At 44.6% G+C, this 25,843-nt stretch overlaps 3 protein-coding genes across 17 annotated transcripts in view; 1 reads left to right on the top strand and 2 right to left on the bottom strand.

Annotated features, from left to right (window-relative positions):
* Positions 1-6,136, bottom strand: part of LOC139054076 (uncharacterized) — a 50,762-nt gene extending 44,626 nt beyond the window's left edge. For 3 of the 15 annotated variants that reach the window (XM_070530589.1, XM_070530591.1, XM_070530590.1), the window contains exons 1-2: positions 5,902-6,107; positions 1,849-1,895 (exon numbers count right to left, since the gene is read on the bottom strand). The gene's annotated coding sequence lies outside the window, so the exon portion shown is untranslated. Of the gene's footprint in view, positions 1-1,848; positions 1,896-5,901 lie in introns of all 15 variants that reach the window. The other 12 variants (XM_070530597.1, XM_070530598.1, XM_070530592.1 and 9 more) reach the window with 10 other exon arrangements.
* Positions 6,137-6,608: 472 nt separating this feature from the next.
* On the top strand, positions 6,609-12,164 carry LOC135921928 (mpv17-like protein 2). The gene is made up of 3 exons (XM_065456339.2): positions 6,609-6,785; positions 7,630-7,898; positions 8,471-12,164. The coding sequence occupies exons 2-3, from the start codon at positions 7,675-7,677 to the stop codon at positions 8,817-8,819; spliced, it is 573 nt and encodes a 190-aa protein (XP_065312411.1). The 5' UTR covers positions 6,609-6,785; positions 7,630-7,674; the 3' UTR covers positions 8,820-12,164.
* A 2,721-nt stretch (positions 12,165-14,885) lies between these two features.
* Positions 14,886-25,440, bottom strand: LOC135921936 (uncharacterized). Its single transcript, XM_065456348.2, has 2 exons — positions 25,166-25,440; positions 14,886-15,400 (listed from the first exon to the last, which is right to left on the bottom strand). Exons 1-2 carry the CDS (start codon positions 25,352-25,354, stop codon positions 15,233-15,235), a joined length of 357 nt encoding a protein of 118 aa, XP_065312420.1. The 5' UTR covers positions 25,355-25,440; the 3' UTR covers positions 14,886-15,232.
* Between the last annotated feature and the right edge of the window lie 403 nt (positions 25,441-25,843).

Raw genomic sequence — 25,843 nt, 5'->3', positions numbered from 1 at the left:
TTGCAAAATTTTTACAGCAATAATGCATTGTGGTGCCTCAGAACCACTGGGATTAGCAAGATTCCACTGTAACTGGAATGAGAAAATACTGCGTTCTAATTGACTTACAGTGCGGTGTTAAGCACGACAGCAGCACTGCATTAAAGCATCAATGTTCTAATCGATTTTCCTCAAACATGTTATGGTACGACTTTTAGTGACTAAGCAGCATTTGTACAAAGGCACCAAGCTGGTTTGCTTCAAGAAGTGTCTTCTGATCTATACTTTGAGCAAAAATGCTGCACTTATTGCTGGTTCTTTGGCATGCAAGTCTTAAAAAAAATGGGATTAGCATGCATCTTACTCAGTAACAGAAACTTAGCAAGTGGACCTACTTGGCTTGGACCTTCAGGGTTACAGATACATGGGCATTGACATGTACAGTCAAAGACATAAGAAAGTGCCTGGGACCTCCAAAATCGTTCGTAATACTGGTCACTTCGTTGTAAAGATTGTACACCACACCGCCGCTAACAATTGAGCAGGCTGGACATGTTAAAGAAGAGAGAACCCTTATTCTATGAATTAAGGGGCACTTAGTGAAATAGGTCACTAGTATTTTTGTTTATAGTTTGTGTGGCTGAATGTGCGACTAACATGTCACTAACCTTGCTCAAGTTTAATGTTATTGACGCATGCGCAGCAGGAGTTGAACGACAATGACTCGCCTTTCTTCTTTTACTCTCTTTATGCCCATTGCGAATTGTATATATTTGTGCACACTTCAATAAAGGTGTTGTCGGCAGTCAGCGCTCGTTCTGTGTCCTTCCTTGTCCGTGTATTTTGGTGCTGTTTTAAATATGAAACATCTTCAGTGGCTTTCTTGATGACCGACGCCGGAGTTCTACGGCAGACATCCGTTATCCTTGCCTTGAACTAATCTGACTCTATCTCAATTACGTAAGCAAGATCATTCACATAAATAACCCCAAAGAAAGAAATCGAGTGGAGAGAGGTCACATGACCTAGCGGGCCAATTCACAGGCCTGTGCCTTCCAATCTATTGCGCATTGAAAGTCGCATCCAACCAGTTTCGTGCTTGGCTGCTGCTGTGTGCGGGTGCCCTATCTTGCTGATACCACAGAAGCAGAAGAGGTGACAGTGGGACTTCACAGAGAAACTCATCCACCACTCCTTCAAGGATTTTGTTGATGTAACACTGTCCAGTGAGTATGTGATCAAAGAAGATGGGACCGATTATAGCACCAGCATAAATTCTGAATCACAATTTGGGCAACTACTGGTACTGGTGCCTATTGCACTTCACACAGCGTGCATTGGAGTCCCTCCACTAGTGCGCATTATGCAAATGTACCTAGGCGTTTCGGCGAAAATTGGCTTCATCTGTGCACATGATGTTGCTCAAAAGGTATGATGACTTATGGGCTTTTGCGAGAGATTTAAACGATTCTACGGGTCCCTATCTTCCAAGCATTGTTGCTGGTTAAGGTGGGACGGGTGAAAGGCTGTCATTTAGAATTCTCCAAACTGACTTGGAAATTGGTACCTGGGCGGCCACGTTCCACATGCTAGCATGAGGATTTGAGGCCATAAATGCTAGAACATCCCTGCGTAGGCTAGGACTCAAACGTGGAGTCTTCAGCCGGTTTGTTGAAGCTGCCGGTTTGTCTCAGGTTTTCACAACTTCTGATGATAGTCGATGCATTTGGTCTACCGCCACACTTCCATTAGTGATATACATATTTGCAGTCTTCCTCTTGTTGCCATTTGCAGATGCCAAGGCGAGGATCATGCTTACTGGGTGCTCATTAGAGAAACACATGGCAAATGGGATGGAACAAAACGTACCTTTAAATCTTTGCACTGACGTCAATTCACTTTTGTGGTGACAGGTTCTGCAGCAAAAAAAAAAAAAAAAAAAATCCGTGCACTTTATCTACGCTAAAACAACAGCTATCACAACTTTTTTCCAGGTAACACCAAACGAGACGTGTTACTTCAGCAGGGATGCGGCAGATGAGGCATTAGGTCGATCACAATATTTTTCTTTATTTCCTTTATTTCATCCTGGATTACTCAGAGGGAGCATGTTCGAGGGCGCTGCTTTATGATGCGAGTGGGAGCACAGTCATGTGGTATTCTCCATATTTCACAGGGTTTATTTATCTATCATCAAAAATTAGTACGCAATTAGTACGTCGCTGAAAATATCGCAGTTAGATGTCCCTTGGCTGTGCCTTTAGATGCCTCATTTATAATTTGATAATTAGGATAGTACATGTCGACTTAGATAATTAATTAAATGATCAAATTAAATCTGTAACGAAAAAATTACTAGCAGCTACTGCAATGTACTGTAAACAATATTCGCTAGGTTTTCTTCGAGTAAAGCATTGCTCTCTTTTTAAACCTTGGTGCATTATAATTAATTGGGACACTCTATATATTTACGTTTGCATGTAAGTGATGATGTTACCATCCGTAATAAATGTTGTAAGTTATTAGAAATGTTCTTTTTTTCATGAGTCGTTGACATTACTTACTGTAAAAAGAAGCAACACCGAGACACACAACATTCACGTGCATTTCATATGCCGTTGATAAAAGAGTCTGCTGACGGAGTCAGTGAAGTTTATAGGTTTCATTCATGATCAAAAAAGCACGCAAAACAATTTGAAGCGTCGTGAGCATACAACATATTCATTCTCTAGACATAGGCTATCCATACCGTTATAAATAATTCTTGATTGGCTGCCTCCATCTCTTTCAAAAATATTATAAACTTTGTCCTGTGTGTATATTTAAATATATTGCATATGTGCATGGTGTTTACAGTGGAAATTTAAAATAATGTTGAAGTGAGAAAGTATGGATAAGGCAGCCACCGCGAGTGCTTCTGATGGCCGTGTCCCCCTATTGTCAGGATTTGAAGAAATAAAGTGACCCGCCGTGGTTGCTTTGTGGCTATGGTGTTAAGCTCAAGATCGCGAGATCTCGAGCTTAACAGCCATGTTATCTCGTGTTAAGCTCGAGATAATATGGCTGCTAAGCTCGATATCGCCACATCTAATCCCGGCCACGACGGCCGCATTTCGATGGGGGCGAAATGTGAAAACACCAATGTACTTAGATTTATGTACATGTTAAAGAGCCCCCCGTGGTCCAAGTTTCCGGAGTCCCCCACTACGCGGTGCCTCACAATGAGATCGTGGTTTCGGCAAATAAAACCGCATAATTTAACATTCTTTTTTGCAGAAATAATCGAAAATATTAATTAAAAGCCGTTCAAGTCTGCGCCAACAAGGATGCAGTAAGCTATTAGCCTCAGTAAAATTTCAAGGGAAAAAGTCGAGGAAAGTGAAAAGAAACCTCAAATGATGTGGGTGACAAAGCACTGGTATTGGCACTTTAGGTGTGTGTGTGGGGGGGAAGGGGGAGGGAGGCTTCGGCTTCGCCTAGAGTGGGGGGCTCAGCCCCCCCCTCCCCCGGGAAATCTCCGGAGGGGGCTCGGGCCCCAGAGCCCCCCACATAGTCTCCGCCTATGCTGCTATGTTAATATGGATGGTATTATATGTGCATTTCTCAAGTGAATAAATTAAACAAAGTACAAGTAGTTCATTTTCAGGGGAAGCAACACTGAAGCAATCAATTTTGCGTCCTTCCATTTTAAGGTGAAAGCCTTAGATGCCTATGCTTCAAGGTCTCATTGTGAGGTACAGAAAATATCATGTGACCCAAGGAAGGCCAGAAGCGAACGAAAACATGTCCAGCCATGTATAAGACATGATTAATGATTATCGAAGTTATCACTATGTGGTACCTGTTTCCAAGTTCCTGTGATGATGTCAAAGGTTATTTCAGATGCACTGCTTCATCACTATCATTATATACAGTTCTTTCATATGTGAATGCATTGCTTGTAGAAGACAGGTAGGTAGAACCATAACGCAGAATGGACCATTTGTTAAAGAATTGGTTTTCTTCAAATGACGATCCATCTAGTATAAGATTTTTATAATGAGTGGGACATTGCACCAAACTGGTAGCCCATGACGGTGAGGTGCTCATTGTTACCAACCTTCTAGTAAAAAAAATATACTTTCAAAGAACTACCAAGAAAAGAAATGTATAGATATTGTTTTATGATGGCCCTTGAGAGTGCGCTTTATGCTTGAGAGGGTGAATGTTGCAAGTTTACAGAGATGCTGAGTGCATAGTTGAATCATAGCGTCCGTAATTATGTATGTTGATGCTAGTTTTTCATGACAGATATACAATGGAGCAAAAGTGCTTAATAGCTAGTGCTGTGGGTAGCTGAACAGTGAGAGAGAGAGAGAAGGGAAGACGGAAAGGCAGGGAGGTTAACCAGACTGAGTCCAGTTTGCTACCCTACATGTGGGGAGGGGAATGGGGAGTGAAAGAGAGAGAACTTAGGTGTAGGATGTCTATAGTCGGGCACTCAAGTCTGTTCAGCGCTTTTTCACTGAACAGTGAAATGCACATTATTGCAAGGACCTGAACTTTAATCAAAGTGGTGACAATAGTGGTCAAAGTTTTCTTATTATTTGTACCAATGCAATGTGAAGTTGGGGATCACGATCCTGGCAACGAAAAATGAAAATTAATATGACAGCGGCCATTGTCAGCTTAAAGAACTGGGTGGACAGACAGACATGGGAAACCAGCACTTAAGTGGTGTCGGAGCAAAGCTGGAACTTATGGCTGAGCCAAATAACTTATAAGGGCTGTGGCGCACACGATAGCTGCGCGCGGGTATGATATACTAGAAATTATCAAGCAGTATCTGCCACATGGTGTTAGCACATGCTGCCTGCACTGATAGATCTCCCACCGAGCTCCTACATCTATACGAATACACAGCTACAAAATACATGCCGAGATGCAGGATCCGTCCAGTAAAGAGAACAAATTCACCAGTCGCTTAATATGACATTGACCGACACCTACAGAAGTCGCTTAATCATTTAAATAATTAGGTGAGAATGACTTGGTTCGACAGGCAAGGTTCTGACTGGTGTTGTATAAGTATAAGTCGCAGGTCGCTTTTTAAGTCGCGACGATAGATTGGATTTTTTACAAGCACTGCTCCAGGAGGGCACATGCAACCGGAGGCCTCAGGAGAGGACCTGAGGTTATAATAAAGCAGGCGGCGCAGGATCCCCAGGGCACCCAAGGGGTAGTGGGGAGATCAAAGCTGGAAGCAGGATAGCCCGTAGATTGGAGTGGCGGAGGCCTAAGCGTGCTGGACTTAAAATAAATATTATTACGTCCAGCCGCCAACTTGTGACGCCAAGACTTCTGCAACAGCAGTCAGAAGTTTGCCGTTTGACATACTAAGGCAGCAGCGGAAGCGGACGAAGACACAGAAACGTGAAAAAAAGGACCCCACGCTACAAGTTAGTAGTATTTTAAAGTTTAAATTATGGCAATTGAATAACGCGCAACTGAGCCCCCTCGAAGCGTTCGACGCATGGAAAAATTCGCGAGGACGGTAAGATACCAGTGTGACAGAGGCACAAGCAAGGAACGAAAACGCGCACACAGGGCAAACTGTAAAGATGCTATATATTTTGCTATATATGTAATATATGCTATATCTATCAAGTGACTAGTGCCATGCTCTAATCTTCAAAGGTCGCAATGCTTTCGCAATGAAATTGTTGACAGTGTGCGCTGTGTGTGTATCTTGTGTTCTGGCTCACCGCTGATCGCGGTCACGCCCGATCCTGATCGAATTTCGCGGTCGTGATTGCCTCCTTTGGACAAAATGAGCGAGAGACCCAATCACAGTCGAGAATTTCGATCCGGATCGGTGCCGATCGCGATCAGAAGTATACGTGTGACACTGGTAGTGACAGGGCAACGCCATATCATACTCGCCTTCACGGGAGACCACTGACCAAACGACAACAATCGTTCGCGCCAGTGCACTGTGCCAGCAACACCCAAGGAGACGCACGAGGAAAACTTGTACACGACGCACGGATCGCCAGCCGACACATGGCAAAATGCCTCCACGCCAAGGCACGCCTAGGGACAGAACGAGCAAAGAAACTGCTCCGCCGTGGTACCTAGGTAAAGGGAGAAATTTAAGGCGCAAACGCCCCCAGAATTTCTCTCTCGCACCCGCTGAAACGACTGGCCAATCCCGTGAACTGGCGATTCCGCAAATGACCGTCTCGTCATATTCCTGGAACAGGTGACTGCCGCCCACAAACGCTGCTTCCTATGGTTACAGTGGCAGCCACTGTACTATGGTTGCTTCCTGCAGGTGCTGCAGGCATAGAGTTTCCCACAATTTTTGTAAGGAAACTCTATGGCTGGAGGTGACGACAGTTGGCGAATCAAATTTATGTTGCGCCGTCGCGGCAGCAGCTCGCATCCCCATAAGCGCAGGCAAATTTCCACTTTTTTCTTAGAAACCAGGCAAATAACTATGCCAAGTGTTATACTAACTAAATGAAGTCAACGCTAAAATGCGATCTTTCTGCAAAAGTTGAGCAAGAACAGTTCAGCAGTGAGCGCAAAATCTTTTTTTGAACACGCGCAGCCAAACATTCAGGGTCCTGTATTTAGGGACTTGCAGTAATTCGGTCAGGCCACCTTGTGTGTACGGCCGATCTCACGTGTTCATTCATTCTGCTAGCTGTGCAACGTAGTGAAACTCACTCACGCATATTACCATGCCGTTTTTCTAAGATCCACATTCAGCTTTAGGTTCGGACAGTACTTTTATACACAGAACCACATGTATTGCGTGTCTGGTAAGCTCCAAGTCTGGCCTTGTAGTACCCTTCATCAGAAGCCCTTGTTTTCGATTTTTTCATCTTCTCTGTGAAGTGCGTTTTAATTGACCTTGCGCCGTCTAATGTCCTCGTGCTGCAAAGTTTAAATCAGCCATTCTAACACCATAGTTCAAACACGGGGGGGGGGGGGGGGGGGGTTTGTAAAACTCAAGACGGAGTGTAGTTTGCCATGACCTCTGAGAATTCAGATGTTTACACAACTGTCACGTTTGCGAAACTGAATAAACAACGAACGATGTTTCGCATTTTTAGCTAGCAGTATGTTCACTTGCGCTAGCTGATTTAGCTGTAGTGTGCTAAATTAGGACACTATAGATGTAACTGTTTTAGCCCACGGAGTTCACTGAAACTTTCTTTAATTGCGGCAATTGCTCATAAGGATGGCACTGCGAGCTTGCCAGTAATTACAGCTCGTGATAGCCTTATGTTAATTTTAGCTCACCGAATGTATAGCACCACTGTAACGAAGTTTCCAGTTTACCGGGCATATAAACTTCGATAAACGCTAGTAGAAGGCAATATCATGCGCCGTTGATTTAATTATTTATGTATTTATTCATTTATTTATTACTTTTCAGGCTCTGCTTCGAGTGTAAGGTGAGGGGGTCATACACAGAAGTAGGGATGCAAAAAAAGCGTAAAATGTGCTACTATACAAATGAAATGCAGCATAACAAGAAGACGAACAACAGCAGTAACAAAAACTAATTTCAAGAATGATACAATCACTCAAAAATATACATCATAATGAAGATGTGCTAAGCAGAATATAAAATCATGTTCTTTCTTTTTTTTTTTGCAGCATTAGACTATAGTGCGAAAGGTGTGGTTTCGACGACTGCATCCAATGACACATGGAGCCGTGCACTTCTTAAGAAAATTTAGTCATGTGCTCTTCGGCCGCCACTTGGTGGCAACCAATGCCACAATATCAACAGTCATGGGCATTGTCGGTGACCTCGTCCAGCAGCACTACGAAGTTATGTCCGGCCACCAGGTTGCCATCAATTCAGTGCGGACATCGCACATGGCAGCGGCTGGTCTGTCTACTGGCATGGTGTGTCACTATTGGTGAGAACTGACTTGCCCCAAACTTCTGTTATTTTAGCATATTGGATGAATTGGAGTAAAGTTCCACCAGTGTCGAATGAAGGCGACAAGATGCCTTTTTTTGCATGTAACATTTGCTGTGCTTTCTAGTCAACATTAGTAACAAAATAACGATATTTATTCTGTATTCCTCCAAGTCGCTAACCTTGCAGATGCCTTAAATCAGCTCTTGCATTGTTTAGTATACACCTTCACCTCAACCAGTGCAATCATCCGATGGGTTTGTGTAGCAGAACATACACAGCACACTGCCTAATTTTGTTGGACAATCCGTGACATGTATGAAGAAAGTGGAGTTAGGTGTTTTCGATTTAACAAAAGTGGTTCTAACAAAAAAAAAAAAAGAAGCGACACACATGTTTGTGCAAAAAAAATATATTGTTACAAAGGTGTATCAGCAGGTATCGGCATGCATTTAGCGTAGAACATGCAGCAATGAATAATACCAAGAAAGATATGTATGAAGTCATTGCAATCATAAACTCATGAGTACTTCATCAATCAGCTCTTTGGTCATGCCACTTCTTCTGCAGGTATGTCTTACTCGACCGGTGGATGCTGGGGCGGTCCGTGCGTACTGTTTTGCTGAAGGTGCTCTATGACCAAGTCGTGTTTTCACCCATCAATCTTGTTGTTTACTTTGGGACGGTGGGTTTGCTAGAGCGTTCCAGCTGTGGCGAACTGAGCCATGAGCTCTGGTTTAAAGGTGGTGCCATCTATAAGGTTGAATGGATAGTTTGGCCACCTGCACAGTTTCTCAACTTTTATGTCCTTCCTCTTAGGTATCGTGTCATCTTTGACAACCTCATTTCCTTTGGTTTTGATGTGTACTTACCGTATGTCAAGTATAAGGACCACAGGCCTCACACCAACCACAGCTGATTCGTTTTGCGTGTTGAACTACTGTCATTGTTTACAAAGGCTAAAGCAGTCGCAACAGAAAGCAATGTTGCTACATCTTCAGTAAGCATAAGACGTGTGAAGAAGCCTTGGAAAGTGGAGCTTAACAGAATTGCACTGTATCTATGGGATACTAAGCAGAGATTCGCACTGTCACAAGAAAGTAACTGCCAGCCTAGTGGCCAGGTGCCTTTTACTATTTTTGTGATATGTTCAACTGAACTGAACGATTAAGCTTAAGAGGAAGCTTTAGCTCGGGTGCTCCTATCTAAATACATGTAAAAGGAGAATTCGTTTTTCTCGGCAACGACTGCAGCAAATTTGACAAGGTTTGTCATTTGAAAGAAAAACTTAAAATCTAGTGACTGTTGGTTTCAGATATTTTATTTAGGTTGTGAATTTTTTATTAAAAATTGGCAAAAATCGGAAATTTTCAAAAAACGAAACTATCATGTTTACAACTCTGTAACTCAGCAATGAAAATTAATAATACAATTCCGTGAATTGCATCTAATAGTACATCTCAAGCGGACAAAATTGATATTTTACACATGAATCTCAAAAAATGTAATAATATGGAAATCCTGCTTTTGCAGACACCTTGTAAACAACGTAACAAACTCATGAAGATATAAAATGACGTATCGAATTTGTCCGCTTTGAATGATCTAATGGATGCCGTTTACAAAACCGAGATATCTGTTTTTTATTCATAGCTATGAATCTGTAAACTTCGTGCTTCTATATTTCAAATTTTCGAATTTTTGAAAATCTCTTTAACAAAATTCAAGACCTAAATAAAAATTCCGCGACCAACAGTCACTACAATTTAACTTGTTGTCTCAAATGCAACAAATATCATTAAAATCGGTCCAGGGGTTATCTCAGAAAAATGTTTTTGCGTTTTTACATATATTTTAATATGCTGCGTCGGAGTTGGGCCCGAGCTAAAGCTTCCTCTTAACAGAATTCATCTTTGGAGTCTACTGTATGTTGAAGTTCTGTTGACGCACCAAGTGTAATGCTGTCTACAAGAATTCTTGCATGAAAAACACGATCGCCACGTCTATTTCACCATGCTTCAGTACAGGTGTGGTACTATATCGTATTTAGCTTCCTCCTCCTCTTAGTCAGATGCATTTTTTGCCAGATTTGCAGCAAAACCAAAACGGATTTAAAGGCTCACTAAAGGCAAATACTAAGTCGACACGGACTGTTTAAATACCTTTGCAGAAACTTCATAATGCATGTTTCGTGCCAAGAAAAGACTTAGTTTATAGAAAATATACATCTAAAGGGTACGAATACCTTTTCCGAAATTCAAATCTCCCGCCACCCAACCGGGGGAGTGGTGACGTTGCATACGCCATCACTAAATTAAGGGGCTTTAGCCATCATCACCCTGTGCTGCTGCTGGTGAGTAAAATGGCGGCCGACAGACGGTGGTACCGAGCCAAGACAGAGTGGCGGATATGCCGCTGCAGCTGCTGTTTTGTCAAGTGGCATAGACCATTCGGGCATCCACTCAACATCACATGCAAGTTGAATTCCTTGCTACTTGCAGTTTGTGCAAGTGTCGCAAGACAGCAAAACCAGCGCAGCACGTATAGCGCCAGAATACGTATAGTGCCAGTACTAGTGCCAGAACTTGACTGAGGAGTGCTTTCGTCATCGGGCAAGTGCTTGAATGCCCCGGGAGAGTCTCTAATCATGTCCTGCATTTACCTCGCTTTCTCTGTTAGTAAAGCTCTGTTCGCAATAATATTGACGCTTTAGAGATTCTCGGACAGTAATCTATCACTTTAGCTTGACTTAGTAGTTGCCTTTAGTGTTCCTTTAATATATATATATATATATATATATATATATATATATATATATATATGCTCAGTGATTTAAATGTGTCGCAAGGCTCTGCAAAAAGCTATAAGGGGACCATCATAGTAGATGTCAGGCATGCCAGGTGCACAAGATTGAGGACATGGCTTCGATTTGCCATAGGCATTAACATCACATTCTATTTGTCTAGGCACTAAACTTTGCCTTCACAAACACTTTTGTCACCTATTTAACAAATTTATTTGAAAGTAAGGGCTTCCAATCTGACACAGGAGATGAAGCTGTGCCTTGCCTCAGTCGCAAACAACGGCGACTTGCAGATTGCTACCTTCTTGAATGTCGCCAAATCTTTTCTTTTTGGGCTGAGACAACAGTTTGTGGGCAATTGTGATCTTAACCGAAAAGAAATAAGCATTGCCAGTGGTCAGAGGCCATTTAGGCAGTTGAGTTTCTCCAGCAGATGAAGGCTGTGATGAGTGAGAATCATGAAAAGCAAATTATGGCCATTGTGGAGCAGCATCAAGTGGCCAATTCAGCAGTTAAGTTTTCTATGCACAGTGTCATTAGATGCTATTCCTAAGTAATGGATTTGCTTGCTTCTACAGTGCCTGCACTACGATGAGTAGCTAGCTCTGAACTTCTGTGGCTGTGTCACTTTAAAAGTGGTGTCCTAGTTCTGAACATGAACCTGCTACACTGCTATGTATGGGGGGGCATCACCAAGAAAGAGACGAATAGCCACACAATGCTAAAAACTCAAAGGGCTACTATTGTGGAAGCACTGCGAAATATCAACACACACAGATATCTGATCTGAGCATGCAGTCATTATTGAAGTTGAATTCAGTTAGTAGTTGAGGCTGAGGATGGTTTTGTTCAACTGTCTTGGAAAACAGCGGTATAAGAAACAACGTAAAAGATTTGGAACAAATATATCTATTCTTGTTTGGAATATTGTTGCTTTTGGGAAGTTGTCACTATGTCCTCAAATACGTCATGTACCTGTTATTCTGTCATATGGCATTTCTTACGATACATCAAAAGCTTAGCGCACTCAATGTCGTGCTCAGCAGCAAAATACGCCAACAGTAAGCCACTTCAGTTGCATGTTTGAACAAATTAAGATGGGCCATCTGGCTGGTTCACTATAATCCACCATCAGAAATCACACATGAAAAATAGACGCAAGTTTCAAAGTTCTGCTTGTGTGTCTTGCTTTGTTCAATGTGTACTTTATAAAGAATTTGCTTCTTCAGATCTTCAGATAGCAGTAGATGCTGTGGCTGTTTTGTGTAATTATTCTACTTTAAGTGCCTTACAATGAGAGCTCTGTAAATATTGCTGAATCTTTCTTGTGTCACTCAGAGGCATGCAAACCAGTATGGAGTCTTACTCTGTCCTATGTATACAAATATGTAAATATTTGTAATGATTCTGTATGTGTATCTTTACTGTTGCTTTTTATTAAATTTTATCGTTCATTACGTATTTTGGATGCAGTATTGTGAAGGTTTATGACATCAGTGTACATTTTACTTGTTTGTTGGATATTTATGTGGATGTTCGTGTAACCAATAATATGAATGACGGCTGCAAGTGCCATTACTGCTGTTTAACATTATCAGCGTGTGTCGCCAATCCTGCACTCCCAAGCTTGTTCATTTTAGCAGCAATATATATAGCTTTAAGCTGTGATGCTTTAACAAGCATTACGCCTACAAAATTCGACTGCGGGAGGGGCCCACCGATACTGTTGTTGAGGCGTGCTAGGATGTCTTAGTAATGAAACGTAATATAACGGTGATATAATTAATTTTAGAGTGCAGCAATTAGGCGGCCGTTCCTGTGGCAAACATTGGCATCAGAGGCTTTGGCAGCACAACTGAGTGAACGAGCATCGAAACATGAAAAAGCGAATGCGGAGTGGGATACGAAAGACACGAGCCGCGAATAGCGGAAACCAATGAGAACGGCCCCTTCAGTGACGTGTGCGGGAAAGTAGTGTCATGCGGACCCGCCCAACCGCTTGGTGTGTGCTCGTAACTGGTCTCAGCTGGACCGCTCATTTTATACTATTGTCAGCTCTCGCTAGCGCTTATTTGGTTTACTTGGTTTGGTCTCGTTCACACTTGCTTCGATTGTGATGGTTTGCAATTGTTTTGTAACCTGATTTTATGCACAACATGAATCATGTAGTACTTTCTGGAAGTCGCACAACACCAGCGATTACACCGCAGCCTTTGACGAGTCATGCATGAAAGCCGACGCGCTTGACCCGCAGATCAAATTTTCGACGATTGCCGACTCCGCTACATGTCCCTCTCAAATTCTTTGCCTCATTACTATGTCATGAAATGAAAACACATATAGAGCTGCGCTCAAGTTTTGCATTAGGGAGTATTGTTATCATCTGTGAATATTTTCGATATAATGAAGTAAATCGAACAATTGGTCGCCTATGCTTTATTTCAGTATTCGGCTGCTGTAACAAAACTTAATATGCAAGACCCAAGATTATATCAGTTGCAGTGATGCAAAAATTTGTTTGCTCAGAGCACAGGCATGTATTCTGGTAGCAAAATGTGAAACACTTGATTAAAGCAACTTGAAACGGCAAATTCTGGATGCGCATGCGCATTTTAGCCAAAAGCTTGGGGGCACTATTTGAGTGGCTTATTGTAACCTTTCATTAATAAATTCTAGAATAAATAAATTCGATAAACAAATTCTGGTAATTGTTGGAAGCAAAATTCTGATTTAGGGCCTTGCTTCTTTTACAAAATATTGCAGAAAATTGGTCATTTTGAAAACTAGAAGTACGAAGTTTACCAATCTAACTCTGCATGGATGACAGATATCGCAGTTCATGTAAACTACATATCCTTTGAAACGACCAAAGTGTGCAAATTTGATATATTAATTTTTCTCACGTGAATTTGTTACGAAAAAAAATTTTGTAAGAAACCTAGCGTATTAGTGGTGCACTTAAGAAGCAGGCATATACCAATGTCGTCCGCTTTAGATGTACAGTGAAAGCTCGTTAATTCGAGCTTCAATAATTCGAATTTATGGATAATTCGAACTGTACGATTTGGTCCGGCCAAGCTCCACAGAAGTCTATGTATAAAGAAGTCCGTTAATTCGAACACGAGAAGGTTCCCTCACGGATAATTCGAACTACGCTCGCCTGGCCCACGGCCAGAGAAACGCGCCTACTGCCTACAAACAAGGCTGTATTGCCTCCGAAACGGAGAGAACGGCGAGAGAAGGCAAAATAGGAAAAAAATCTAACCGACGCGGGGTCAGCCAGAAGGCAGCGGCGGCTGCCGCCTCTCCGTTCTACGTAACCTCCGAGACTTCTTGCCCGCTGCGAATCTCGGAGGCTTCGCAAATCTTGTACAGCTGCTAATGCTGTGCGGAGATGGCACGGCAAGCGCCAAAACACAGCGAATCAAGTACGTCGCAGCTGCGCTTGCAATCAAGAACCAACTAATCAGGGCCTTCGCCACCTTCACATGTTCAGCGTCTTTGTCTCGGCAGTCTTCATCGGTTGTGCACCTCTGTTTTCAGCTTAGGAGGCATCGGCCGTCGCGATTCATTGTGATGGTGTTAAGCCCCGGCTAACGTTCGTTTCATTGGACATCGGTGGTGTGGCACAGTCGGACCCAGAGCTTCGACTCGAAGATGGCGTGTGCCCGCGGCACACGGCATCACTTTCTGACTCGCCAAATTTCTGACATGCCCTACTGCTTCCAAATCGCAGTGTACTGTTGCTCTCCTTCACTTTCGTTAGTTCGAACTTTCGTTAATTCGAACTGAAGCGGCTTCCCCTTGCGGTTCGAATTAACGAGCTTTTACTGTATTAGTATATGTAATTTACAGAATTGTGATATAACTTTTCATTGTTGAGTTGTAAATTTGATAGTCTCATATTCTGAAAGTTTGCTATCTTCAATTTCTATTTAAAATATTAACAGCCTTTTATTTTATATGCAACAAACCTCATCAAATTTGGTGTAGCGGTTGCCAAGAAAAGTGGCAATCTTGAGCCGTGACAACCTGCATCTATCTATCTATCTATCTATCTATCTATCTATCTATCTATCTATCTATCTATCTATCTATCTATCTATCTATCTATCTATCTATCTATCTATCTATCTATCTATCTATCTATCTATCTATCTATCTATCTATCTATCTATCTCCTTTTTTTAAAGAAAAGATTTATTGTGGGCTCATTCATTTGAACTCGAGGGGACGGCTGCGCGACTTCGCCCGCGGTGGAGCACATCGGCCTGCCACCACAGCGCATACGTGCGATCCTTGGCGGCGGGAACTTCACATGTAGTATCGTCATGTCGCTGACGTCTGAGCCTGAGGCACGGTCAAGGGCGTTATGGCAGTCGAACCGGCACCGCTGATGTAGGTAGTGCGGTATCGCACAGCGGCGGCACTTTCTGCCTCCTTGCGCGTGGGGGGCCCAATCTCGGCGGCTGGATCTGTTGGGTCGCGCGTCGTCGTCGATGCGATCCCGGCCAGCGCCGCCAGCGGGGTCACTCGGCACTCCGGGGCTCGCCCATGGAGAGCCGCCGCTCAAGTCCCCCGTGCGCCGACGCCCGTTCGTTGTTTTCCTGCGCCTCGCGCATTTTCTTCTGGATGTAGTTAGGGATGCCCACCACCAGGAAGATGATGAAGAAGCAGCCGAGCCAGATGCCCACCACCTGCATGATCACGGTCGGCCGAAAACTTCTGCGTACGAACGCTCAAGAGCTAGACGTGCAGGCCGTGAGGGTGCGAGACTGCGGCATTAAATCGCTTGTCAGAGCCCTTGGCGAATAAGCTCAATCCTCGCATAGCGCGTCTTTCCTGGATTGTCAGAGAACCTATAGATCAGGGGATGCAAGGGGCGTCTTGCGTACGCAAAAACCTGAACTCTCCTTGGGTCTAGTTGTAGCCCGTGCCTTTAGTGCCCGTAATAAACAGAACTGGGACAGCGTATCACGTTACAAAATCGGGGGCTACCAAACATGGAACAAGGGACTCATCTGATGCCAAGGAGGACGGATAAATTATCAGGGAGCCTGACGTCTGATAACTAGCCTCTGCAAGCTGTCCCTGACGCCGCCCCTCCTTCTCTTCTGGACTTATCTGCACATTATCTCTGAAGAAGCAACTCTTAATAAACTCTTGACCTCAGCCTTCCTCACACAAAAACCACCTTTCCTCTAAAGAAGCAGGCCCTCCATGTTTTCCGGACCTTTCAATACATGTGGTTCGCGGTAGAACTCTTTATGGTCGACTCTCGCCACCCGCTCGCCACGCTCCTCTCTCCCGTACTCACCTGATGTGTAGCTCAAGCGGGCCAAGTGTTCGTCTACACTCGTCTTACGCGCCTAATTTGCGCGCTGTACACATCATGTAATTTAATACGAACCAGCCCATCAGTCTGCTCTTTTAAGCTCCTGTACGCACAGCGCGCTCGTCGCGGCTAGAAATTACCGCTTTTCTGTCACGTGGTGAGGGTATAGTATTTCCCACGAGCCTTTCCTTTATATACATATTATGGCCAGGCTTCGAGATTCTCACGTGACGCTCCCTCCTACATACGGACGCCACCTCTCCTTTCCTTCGAGGCCCACACGCGCGTTGACTCTTGGGGACCCTACACGGTTGCCCAACCTTTCATCTACGTGGTGGTACGATCGGTCACAAAACCGACCTTTATCATGTGATTATGTCACGTTATAACAGGTTTGACAGCGCGCGGTAGATTTTTAGCGGCGCGTCTACGCCTCTACCCATGCCCTGCGCATTCTGTCCAAGCACGTGGAACGGGGCACAGCAAAAATGCGCGGTAGCCTCACTCGTAAGCTACAAGAAAGAAAAAAATGCGTTGTAAGAAGCGACCCCCCTCCGTATGTACAGTCAACCACAAAATTTGACGGAACTCGAAATCTGAGAAAAAGCTGAATATCTGCGGAGCCTCACAACATAGCCTAGTAGTTGCATTTACAGCCTCTACCAGCACATGCGAACAACATTGTGACGTTCGGTTTTACTGACTACTGTTACAGACTGTTTTATAACTGCGCAAATAAACGACTACAGAGAGAGAGCGCGCACAAGGACAGGCGCAGTCCTTGTGTGCCCTCTTTGTGGTCGTTTATTTGCGCAGTTATAGAACTGTTTGCTAATATGCACCAACTCGTCCAAACAAGTTTTTCTAGCTACATATGTTACAGACTGCTCGAAAATTGAACGTTTTCTGAGATCCCGTGGTCCGCAAACTTTTGTGCCTGACTGTACAGATGGGTCTCGACTCGAAGCTCCTCCTTGACCGACGAGGACACTGCACTTTTATAACGCTCATCGGTGATTCCTATGAAGTCACCTTCACTCCAGTTCGCATGGGAGTAGGCGTCGATGGCAGCCGGTTACAAAATCTTCGCTCAGGAATCGCCGTAATGTGTTGCTGAAACGCGGTGAGCACCTCAGCCTATATAAATCCGTTGACGCTATCCACTCGAGTCTAAAGTTATTCTAGGGACTTTGCTTGAGTCTTGTGCGAAATGCGATAGGCTCGGAGCTAATTGTGTTTCGAAAACAGCCGTGACTGAGGAACGTTGTGAACAAAAATATATGGGCGGCTAGGTTGCTTGTATTAAAAGAATGAAAAGAAGAAAAATAAAACGTTGAGTGACAGCGGAGAGAAAAAACATATATAGTTTCTTAGGAAATCAACCAGGAAGTATTAAGCTAACGTAAGGGACATTCGGAGATGAAGAAACAGTGTGCTGGAGGAAGTCAGCCAAGGTGCCATCCAAGAGCGACGAATTAAATCGGAAAAGCTTAATTAAAATACAAAGGGTACAGTGTCCTACTGTTTAAAGCATCGGGGGTGGTTTAGAAGCTATAATAAAATTTCAAATCCGGGCATACCGTTGTGAAAATATAGTGCAGAAACAATTGAGTATGTTCTGGTAGAATGCCACCGTATCCACACAAGGATAAATGTAGATCTATGTAGGCCTTGATCTTTCAGGACAGTTGTGGAAACGTAAATGAATCTACTATCCAACGCTTACTATTAGGATACAGATGGAAGATTATGGCGTAAAGGAAAAGCATGCAAAGAAGTGAACTTTATATTTTGGATGATATGGCTTAGTAGTGCATAAAACTAATACAGTCGACTCCCGTTAATTCGACCCTTGCGGGACCACTAGACTTGGTCGAATTGTCGATTGAATGAACAAATACCAGAAACGGAAGCGAATTTTCACCAAACGAATGAATTCGTTCATCGCAAGCATGCTTTCCTTCACGCCGTATTTCTCGCCGATCTGTTTCCTGCTTAAGACACCTTTCTAAATATGCTGAAGGATCTATTTTTTGACCTCGTAGAAAACGCTTTGTAATTGCCACGTGACGCCATGCTGAACCGACAAGCAGTCTGCCGAATATGGGGGCGTGACACGACAAGAACCAAACGGGAACGGATGGCTCCACTGGCGGATGCTTCAGCCACGAGATCAAAATAAAACGCCTTGGGAGTCGGTAACGCCGTCTGCTGAATTTCTTGTGTTTTCAAGCTTTCAATAACCGCGGGGGCTCATGAGGGGGCCCCGATCGGGGGTCAGTGGTGGTCGAATTAATCGAAAAGGCATGCTACCGCGTTTGAACTCAACGAGTTTGCCTTCCTCAGCAATGTGCGGTTTCTCACCCGGACTTTCCAGTGCATTCGAATTAAGCAAGAAAGTCGAATTACCGAGGTCGAATTAACGGTAGTGTACTTTATATAGATTTACCAGAAAGGCAAAAAGGAGCGAGCTTGGTGGCATGTTCCCTCACTCCGTCTCAGTGGGGATGCTCGTATCATCATCACTGAGGTGAAGTGCCGAGTAGAGAAATGTTTTAAAATACGGAGATAATTCGCTCTGGGATATCGGGGGCAAAAGGTGCACATGCGGAGCAGTGATGAAGCACCAGCCGGAACTGAACATTCCGGGCCGAGACCTCTCAATATAAGGTCATGCGATGCCCGAACTTTTCAAGATACGGGGAAAAAAATCACCGGCGATTACGATACTCCCTAATGCGAAATTTGAGCGCAGCTCTATACGTTTTCATTCCGCGATATATTGGCTAGCGCGGACAATGTCTCGTGCGGCACGTTGCAAACGGAGCAAAGTCTGGCGCAACTGACTCGCATATATCTGGAGATCGGGAGAGCCAGCGCGTGGGTGGGCGCGATTCACAGCAGCTGCCGCCGGCAGATCTCGCAGACTAAAATCCCTCGACAATTTGAAAGTAGCGACACTCTCCTCCTCGCGGCGCTTCCCTCTTCGAATCCCCTGGCCCGCCGGCTGCGCACGGTGCGCTTTTTCTTCTGGGCTCCCGCGGACGAGCTGCAGCATTCTATGGAGGCGTGTTATTTTGCGCAAGTTGCGCGCCCCAGTGGTATAGAAAATCTTTAGATATGCTGATAACAGCATCGATAATGCTGAAGGCAACGTTTATGAGGAGGCTGGTTTTTTTCTTAAAGCCGTATGGACGGGGCATACTGATGTAAAATGAGCTTTTAGGCGAGTTCTGTACTACAGACAACTTTTCTGACCCATGATGGGATGATTTACCTGGTGCGTCTGATCTAGTATTGCTTGTCGCAGATCCGTTTGTGTGTGGCTTATTAAGCGAAAGCCTTAGATCACTGTTTCAAGGTCGTGTTGTGAGCTACGGATAATATCCCGTGACCGAAGGAAGGCCGGAAGCGAACCAGAGCATGTGCAGCCGTGTATAAGAGATGACTACTGATTAATAAAGTAATGATTTATTAGTGATTGGATTAGGATGAATTAAGGTTATTAAGCAGGTTAAAGGTGTATTAAGGTGTATTAAAGTCGATGAAGGTGGACTAGAGTGAATGAAGATGGATAAATGTGCATTAGAGAGGATTATGGTGGATTAGGGGGATTAAAGTGACTGAAGAACGATTAGAGTGGCTAAAGGAGGATTAAGCTAGATTAAGGATGATTAGGGTGGATTAAAGTTGATGAAGGTGAATTTATTGTACTTTTTATTTATTTTTTAATTAGGGTCCATTAAGGAGAATTATCGTGGATTAAGGTAAATGAAGGAGGATTAGTGTGGATTAAGGAGGATCAAGGTGCATTAAAGAAGATTACGGTGGATTAAGGCCGATTAAGGTGTATGAAGGTTTATGACAGTAGCATTTACAACTTTAATCCTCCTTCATTCACCTTAATCCACCCTAATCCTCCTTAACCCTTGTTCATGCACCTTAATCCTCCCTAATTCACTCTAATCAGTCTTAATACTCATTCATCAAGCCTAATTCACCTTAATCCACCTTTGCGTCGTCCGTGATGCGCATCCTCTTTCATCCACCTTAATACACCTTAATCCAGCTTAATGCACTCCAATACACCTCCATAAACCCTAATCCACCGTAATCTACCCAATCCACCATAATCGGTCTTAATCCTCCTTTATCAACCCTAGTTTATCTTAATCTACTCTAATCGGCCTTAATCTTCCTGCACCCACTTTAATCCTCCCGATACTTGTTCATGCACCCTAATCGGTCTTAATACACCACCAACACAAATTCACCTTATCTACCTTAATCCGCCTTCATTCACCTTAATCCTCTTTCACACACCTTAATCCTTATTCATGCACCTTAATCCTCCTTAATACACTCTAATCCACCTTAATTCAATCACTAATGAATCATTAGTTGACTTGGCTAATAATTCTCTTATACAGGAGTAGACATGCTTTGGGTCGCTTCTGGCTTTCCTTAGGTCACGTGATATTTTCTGTTCACAACGCCGCCTTGAAGCATAGGGATCTAAACACTTTCGCCTTAAAACTTAAAAAAAAACGCAATGTGGACTAGCTAACGCTCATCACCTGCAATACCACGGGTATACTTGACACTAATATTTTCAGGACTTGGATTTATTGTATCTGACTGATGCACATATCGACGTAAGCTAGAAATAATAGCTCTTCTACAAGCCGCTATTTCAATTTTCAGTAGAACAGGCAGCGAATTCTAACAATCGCGAAAAGTGCGATCGAGAGGCTGTATCTTCGCACATAATTGTTCACAGCGGAAAGCAGAATCTATAGTGCTGCGTTTCCGACTGAGTAACAATAGTTCGCGACGTGCGAGGCGATGGAGCCGCCGCTGAATATTAAGCATACTGAGGACAACTGAATTTTTATGCAACATAGAAATTGCCGCACCAAAAACGCTGGCGAGCAGGCCGGTAGAACGAAAGAAAAATGCAGCATTACGGGATGCTTTGCTATGAGCAAGAAAGCTGCCTCAGCTTGCAAACAACGCTGTTCTTTCTCGGAAGAAAGTTCTTTCGGCCAATGTTATGCAGCCACGGCTTCCTGCGCATGCCGTCACGCTTTCCTTGTGGTACCATAAAAACGGCATAGCCATCTTCAGGCTTCTTTCTGGAGTTATATGCGCAACAGCACGGCATAGCACTAGCACATAGAGCAGGAAACGCAGCGTACAACGTTCGCTACGCCGACCTAAAGCGCCTAGCCAGCCGACCTGGGGAGAAAAATGGCGAGAACGAAAATGGAAAACACAAGCAAAACGCAAGATCTGCGTGTTTCCAAGGGCAACGGCAGGGAGACCAATCGTCGTCCAGAAAAACGGGGGTAAAACTGGTTGCCGCGTGGGGACCCGCAAGGGGCGAGGACGCGAGGAGGTCGCGCGGCGGCGGAAGAGTTCAACGAGTGGCGGTACTGTATTGGCCTCGAGCTCCACCACTGGAAAAGCTGGCGCCACCGTCGGCGTGACGTGCTAGGAGGGATCACGTGGACATAGCGGCCGCGTCGGCTGCTTCGGGCGCGCCGAAGCGAGCTGAAAACGAGTTTAAATTCCCGCGTACGCTGCGGTTTTCATTCAGTGGCGAAATTTTCCCGCTTCGAGTGTCTCCTTTACAACGCTTGAAAGCACTACAATAGGTAGTAGTGGCTGCCTTTGAAGGCACGCAACATGGTAGGCTACTGCTCGGTGCCGCAGGGCCGGACGCACGTAACGGAGGCCGGTGTCGGCCTTATTCACACGTAGCCGCAGGACAAGAAGCTGTGTGAAGCTTGGCTCGCGAAACATAAAACCGGCAGTCATCGGCTACAACTCGGGTATGCAGCAAGCACAGACGCGAGGAAGATTTCTGCTACGGCGCCCGGTCTGCGATGTTCTCAAAACGCGCACTGAGACGCTCGCCTGAGTCCGCTGTCCGACTAATGTCATGACGGTTTGGTCTATGAACTTGTCGATACTATAGATACTGCCAAGTTCAGTGGAGTGGAAAGGCAGCGGTGAGAAGCACATTTAAAGAAAGCATGGCATATGGATCATGTTTGTGTTATGAAGTAATGCACTGGATTACAAAAAAGGAGCAGCGGGAAATTGCACGCTGAGAACGCCGATAAACATACAGTGCGACGCAACTCCAGAAATAGTATTGAAAGGTCAAAGAATTTAGAAGAAAAAAAAAAGATTGCATCGTCGCGACGGCACATCACAGTCCCCGTAGGCGCCGAAGTCTCTACAATGAAATTATTTTTGAACAGCTCTGATAGCGCCCACGCAACAATCGTTGCCTGTATACTGTCAAATGCTCATATTCTGCGGCCTAAAGCTCATGGCACGGTGCGAAAACGCGCGCGCGGAGAAAGCGAAACAGTGCGCGGACAAGCATGCAGACGCGCAGTCGGTCGCTGCGAATCTGCGCGATCGCTGCATTGAGGCTTCATTCTATTACGCTCCATTTAGTTATAAAAACACTATAAGAACATATTTCACATAGTTTGCTCTCGGCGTTTACCTACCTTTCACGCAAGAAGCCGATTCGGGAGACTCCATCGCGGCGACCGCGCGCAGTGGCGTTCACTGTACGTATTCGGTAAAGAGATAGCGGCTGTAAACGATTGTGTGCTTTCAGCTTGCCCAAAATTATTATTTAGACAGTAAGAAACTTCTCTCGTTTCGAAAGTACTTACAGAAATGTTCGGGAGAGCTCGCGCGTGGTGTTTTCAGTGAGCGCTGACAGCAAAACCTATGAGGAGCGCGTCACGTGATCCCTCATACTACGGCATCGAGGCGCTTCCGATAGAGGGCGACTCCGTAACTCCTCGCCGCCAATAAGGGGCGGTACTGTATCAAAGGGCTTTATCACGGACGACGCATGCTACTCTTACGCCATCTCGTAGCCACCGTCGCCGCACTGCGCTTTTCCTTTGACTTTTTCGCCATACCCTCCTCCTCCGCTTTCCGCCTTATGGTTCCTCTGCACTTCCTCCTCCGCTTACCTCCTCGCGTCTTTCATCCCCGCAGCTGTGCTCCGCATTTGCTTTCATCTTTCGTTGTGCTCGTCCGCTATTTACGAGGGACAACGCCGAGCTGCGCTTTGAAAACGAAGACGACAGCGTCACAGAATTGCGAGAGCTGGGGGTATTCTGTAAATGTACACCTAGTGTAAATGTCCATTTCGTCTGCTGCTGAAGTTCTGATTGGCTGGGCTGGTGAGGAGGAGACAGACGCCCCCAGCCAATCAGCACTGCAGGATCAGACGGAATGGACATTTGCACTAGGTGGACACACACAAAATACCCTACTCATAATTAAATGCTCTGAGGTTTTACGTGCCAAAACCTCGATATGATTATGAGGCACTCCGTAGTGGGGTCTACGGATTAATTTTGGCCACCTGGGTTTCTTTAACACATGCACCCAATGTACGGTACACAAGGGGAGGGGTTATTGCTTGTCGCCCCCATGTATATTGCATCTGGCCCCCATCGCGCTCTTGGACTTAGCAGCGTAACGCCAAAGCCACTATACGCCACCATGGCAGGTTGAATCGATCTATCATTCAACATTTTTTTTTTGCTCCTCATATCACAACCTTCAGAGGAAGCTTTAGCTCGGGCCCAACTCCGACACGGCCTATTCAAATACATGTAAAACGCAAAAACGCTTTTCTGAGGTAACCCCTGGACCGATTTTAATGAAATTTGTTGTATTTAAGAGAGAAAGTTAAATTCTAGTGACTGTTGGAAGCGGAATTTCGATTTAGGGCTTGAATTTTGTTTAAAAGGTTTGCAAAGATTCGACCATTTGAAAAAATAGAAACACGGAGTTTGCAAATTCATAGCTCTGCATCAAGAACTGATATCGCCATTCTTTAAACGGCAAACATTATATCATTCAAAGCGGACAAATTCAATATGTAATTTTACATCTTACGTGAATTTGTTACGTTGGTTACAAAGGCTCTGCAAAAGCTGTATTTCCATATTACTCAGTGTTTTAATATTTATGTGTAACATATCAATTTTGTCCGCTTTAGATGTACTATCAGATTGAATTCACAGAATTGTAATATAATTTTTGCTTGCTGACTTAGAGAGTTGTAAATTTTGTAGTTTCGGTTTCCGAAAATTTTAGATTTTTGTCAATTTGTAATAAAAAATAACGATCTAAATCGAAAATTGCAAACCAACTGTCACTAGATTTTAAGTTTTTGCTTTAGATGCAACAAACCTCATCAAATTTGGTGCAGTGGTTGCCGAGAAAAACGAATTCTCCTTTTACATGTATTTAGATAGGATCATCCGAGCTAAAGCTTCCTCTTAAGGTCAATTAACATACCCTGTTCTACCACTCGGACGTGCTCACAGTCATTTGTATCCACAGCTCCCACCAAATGGAATCCCTTTCTTAAAAGTAAGCCGATTAACATGACTTAGTAGCGTAAATTCGCTTTCGCGTTGCTGTTTCATAATAGTCTAGTCTTTAACAAATCACATATTTTTGTGATTATGAGGCTGTGTGCTTGTTCCTCCCCCTACAATGTGCTACATTTACCCTGTGCGTTTTATAATTGTCTAAATAAATAAACGGACTTATCGTTTATAACACGGCATTGAGTAAAACACAACCCCATCGTGCAATCATAGAACTATTCCCGGCGCTCTTACTCTGTGTAGCGCACATGTGGGACAGCTCTGGAATTTTTTTTCTTCGTTTGTTTCTCGTATTTTTTATTCGCGGCGCTGCATTACACTACATGTTACCTCGAAGGGCAAGGCCGTCGAGCACGGGCTCGTCGACGTCGATATCGATATTTCATTGAATGACCCCTAGGCAAGCGGTATCGAGGCAGAACGATGTGTGGATCGGAAAAGACCGTTCCTGGATGTACAGACCCCTGTCCCGATAGGCTGTCGTGAGTATAATGTATACGGTCTCGTGACGCTTTAGTTTTGTCCGCAACAAACGAGTTGGCGCTTCACAAAGCTAGAAAACGACGGGGACAATGGCAGCAGGGAAACATCCTTGCGGGTCGGGGGGCTAAGCGCGTCATCCGGTCGCGCGGAAACCCCGTTTCGCTGACGCCACGCACGGTTTGCCGGCCGGGAAGGCTGACCTTTGCCGCGGCGAGGTCGTCCCTGCGGGCCAGCCTGCGTGCCCTGCTGGCGTTGGCTGCGATCACGTTGCCCCAGGAGCTGATGTTGTTGACCGCGTGGACGGCGCGGCCGGCGCTGGCCGCCGCGCTGAAGGCTGGCCCGCCGTTGGCGCTCACGTGCATGTCGTCGGAGGCAAAGATGGGTTCCATGGCACCACTACGCGGAACGAGCCGGTTCCATCGCGCCGACTCACGCGCACCGCGCGGTGCCTGCCTGCTTGCTTGCTCCTCACTTGTGGCGCTCACCCACTACGGATGATTGGCCGCCAAGAAGCCGGCGGTTAAAGGTTAGAGGGAAGAGAGAAAAACCTAAACGCAAAAGTAAATCAGGGTGAAGTTCATGGTAACTAGAAAAGAGATTTACGTGCCAGGCACAGAAATAAAAATATTTGTAATTATGTATAAAGAGCAAATTTTTTGTTCTTTGGGTGGTATTAGGATAATTTAGAAGAGACAGTCAGCGAGTTAATGATCTATCCAATTATTGATTTCGAGAATTAACGTGGTAGCCTTCTTGTGTCGCAGAGATAGTCGCAAATGGCCAAGCAGATGTTCCTGTGGCTAAAGCCCGACGACGAAACCCCGGAGAGAGAGAGAAACGTTTATTAGACGAAACAGTGTCCCGAGCGAGGCCGGGTA

This window comes from Dermacentor albipictus, chromosome 1, assembly GCF_038994185.2.
Source record: "Dermacentor albipictus isolate Rhodes 1998 colony chromosome 1, USDA_Dalb.pri_finalv2, whole genome shotgun sequence".
Lineage (NCBI taxonomy): Eukaryota > Metazoa > Arthropoda > Arachnida > Ixodida > Ixodidae > Dermacentor > Dermacentor albipictus.
The sequence above is the reverse complement of the archived record's forward strand: the minus strand, read 5'-3'. Positions and strand labels throughout refer to the sequence as shown.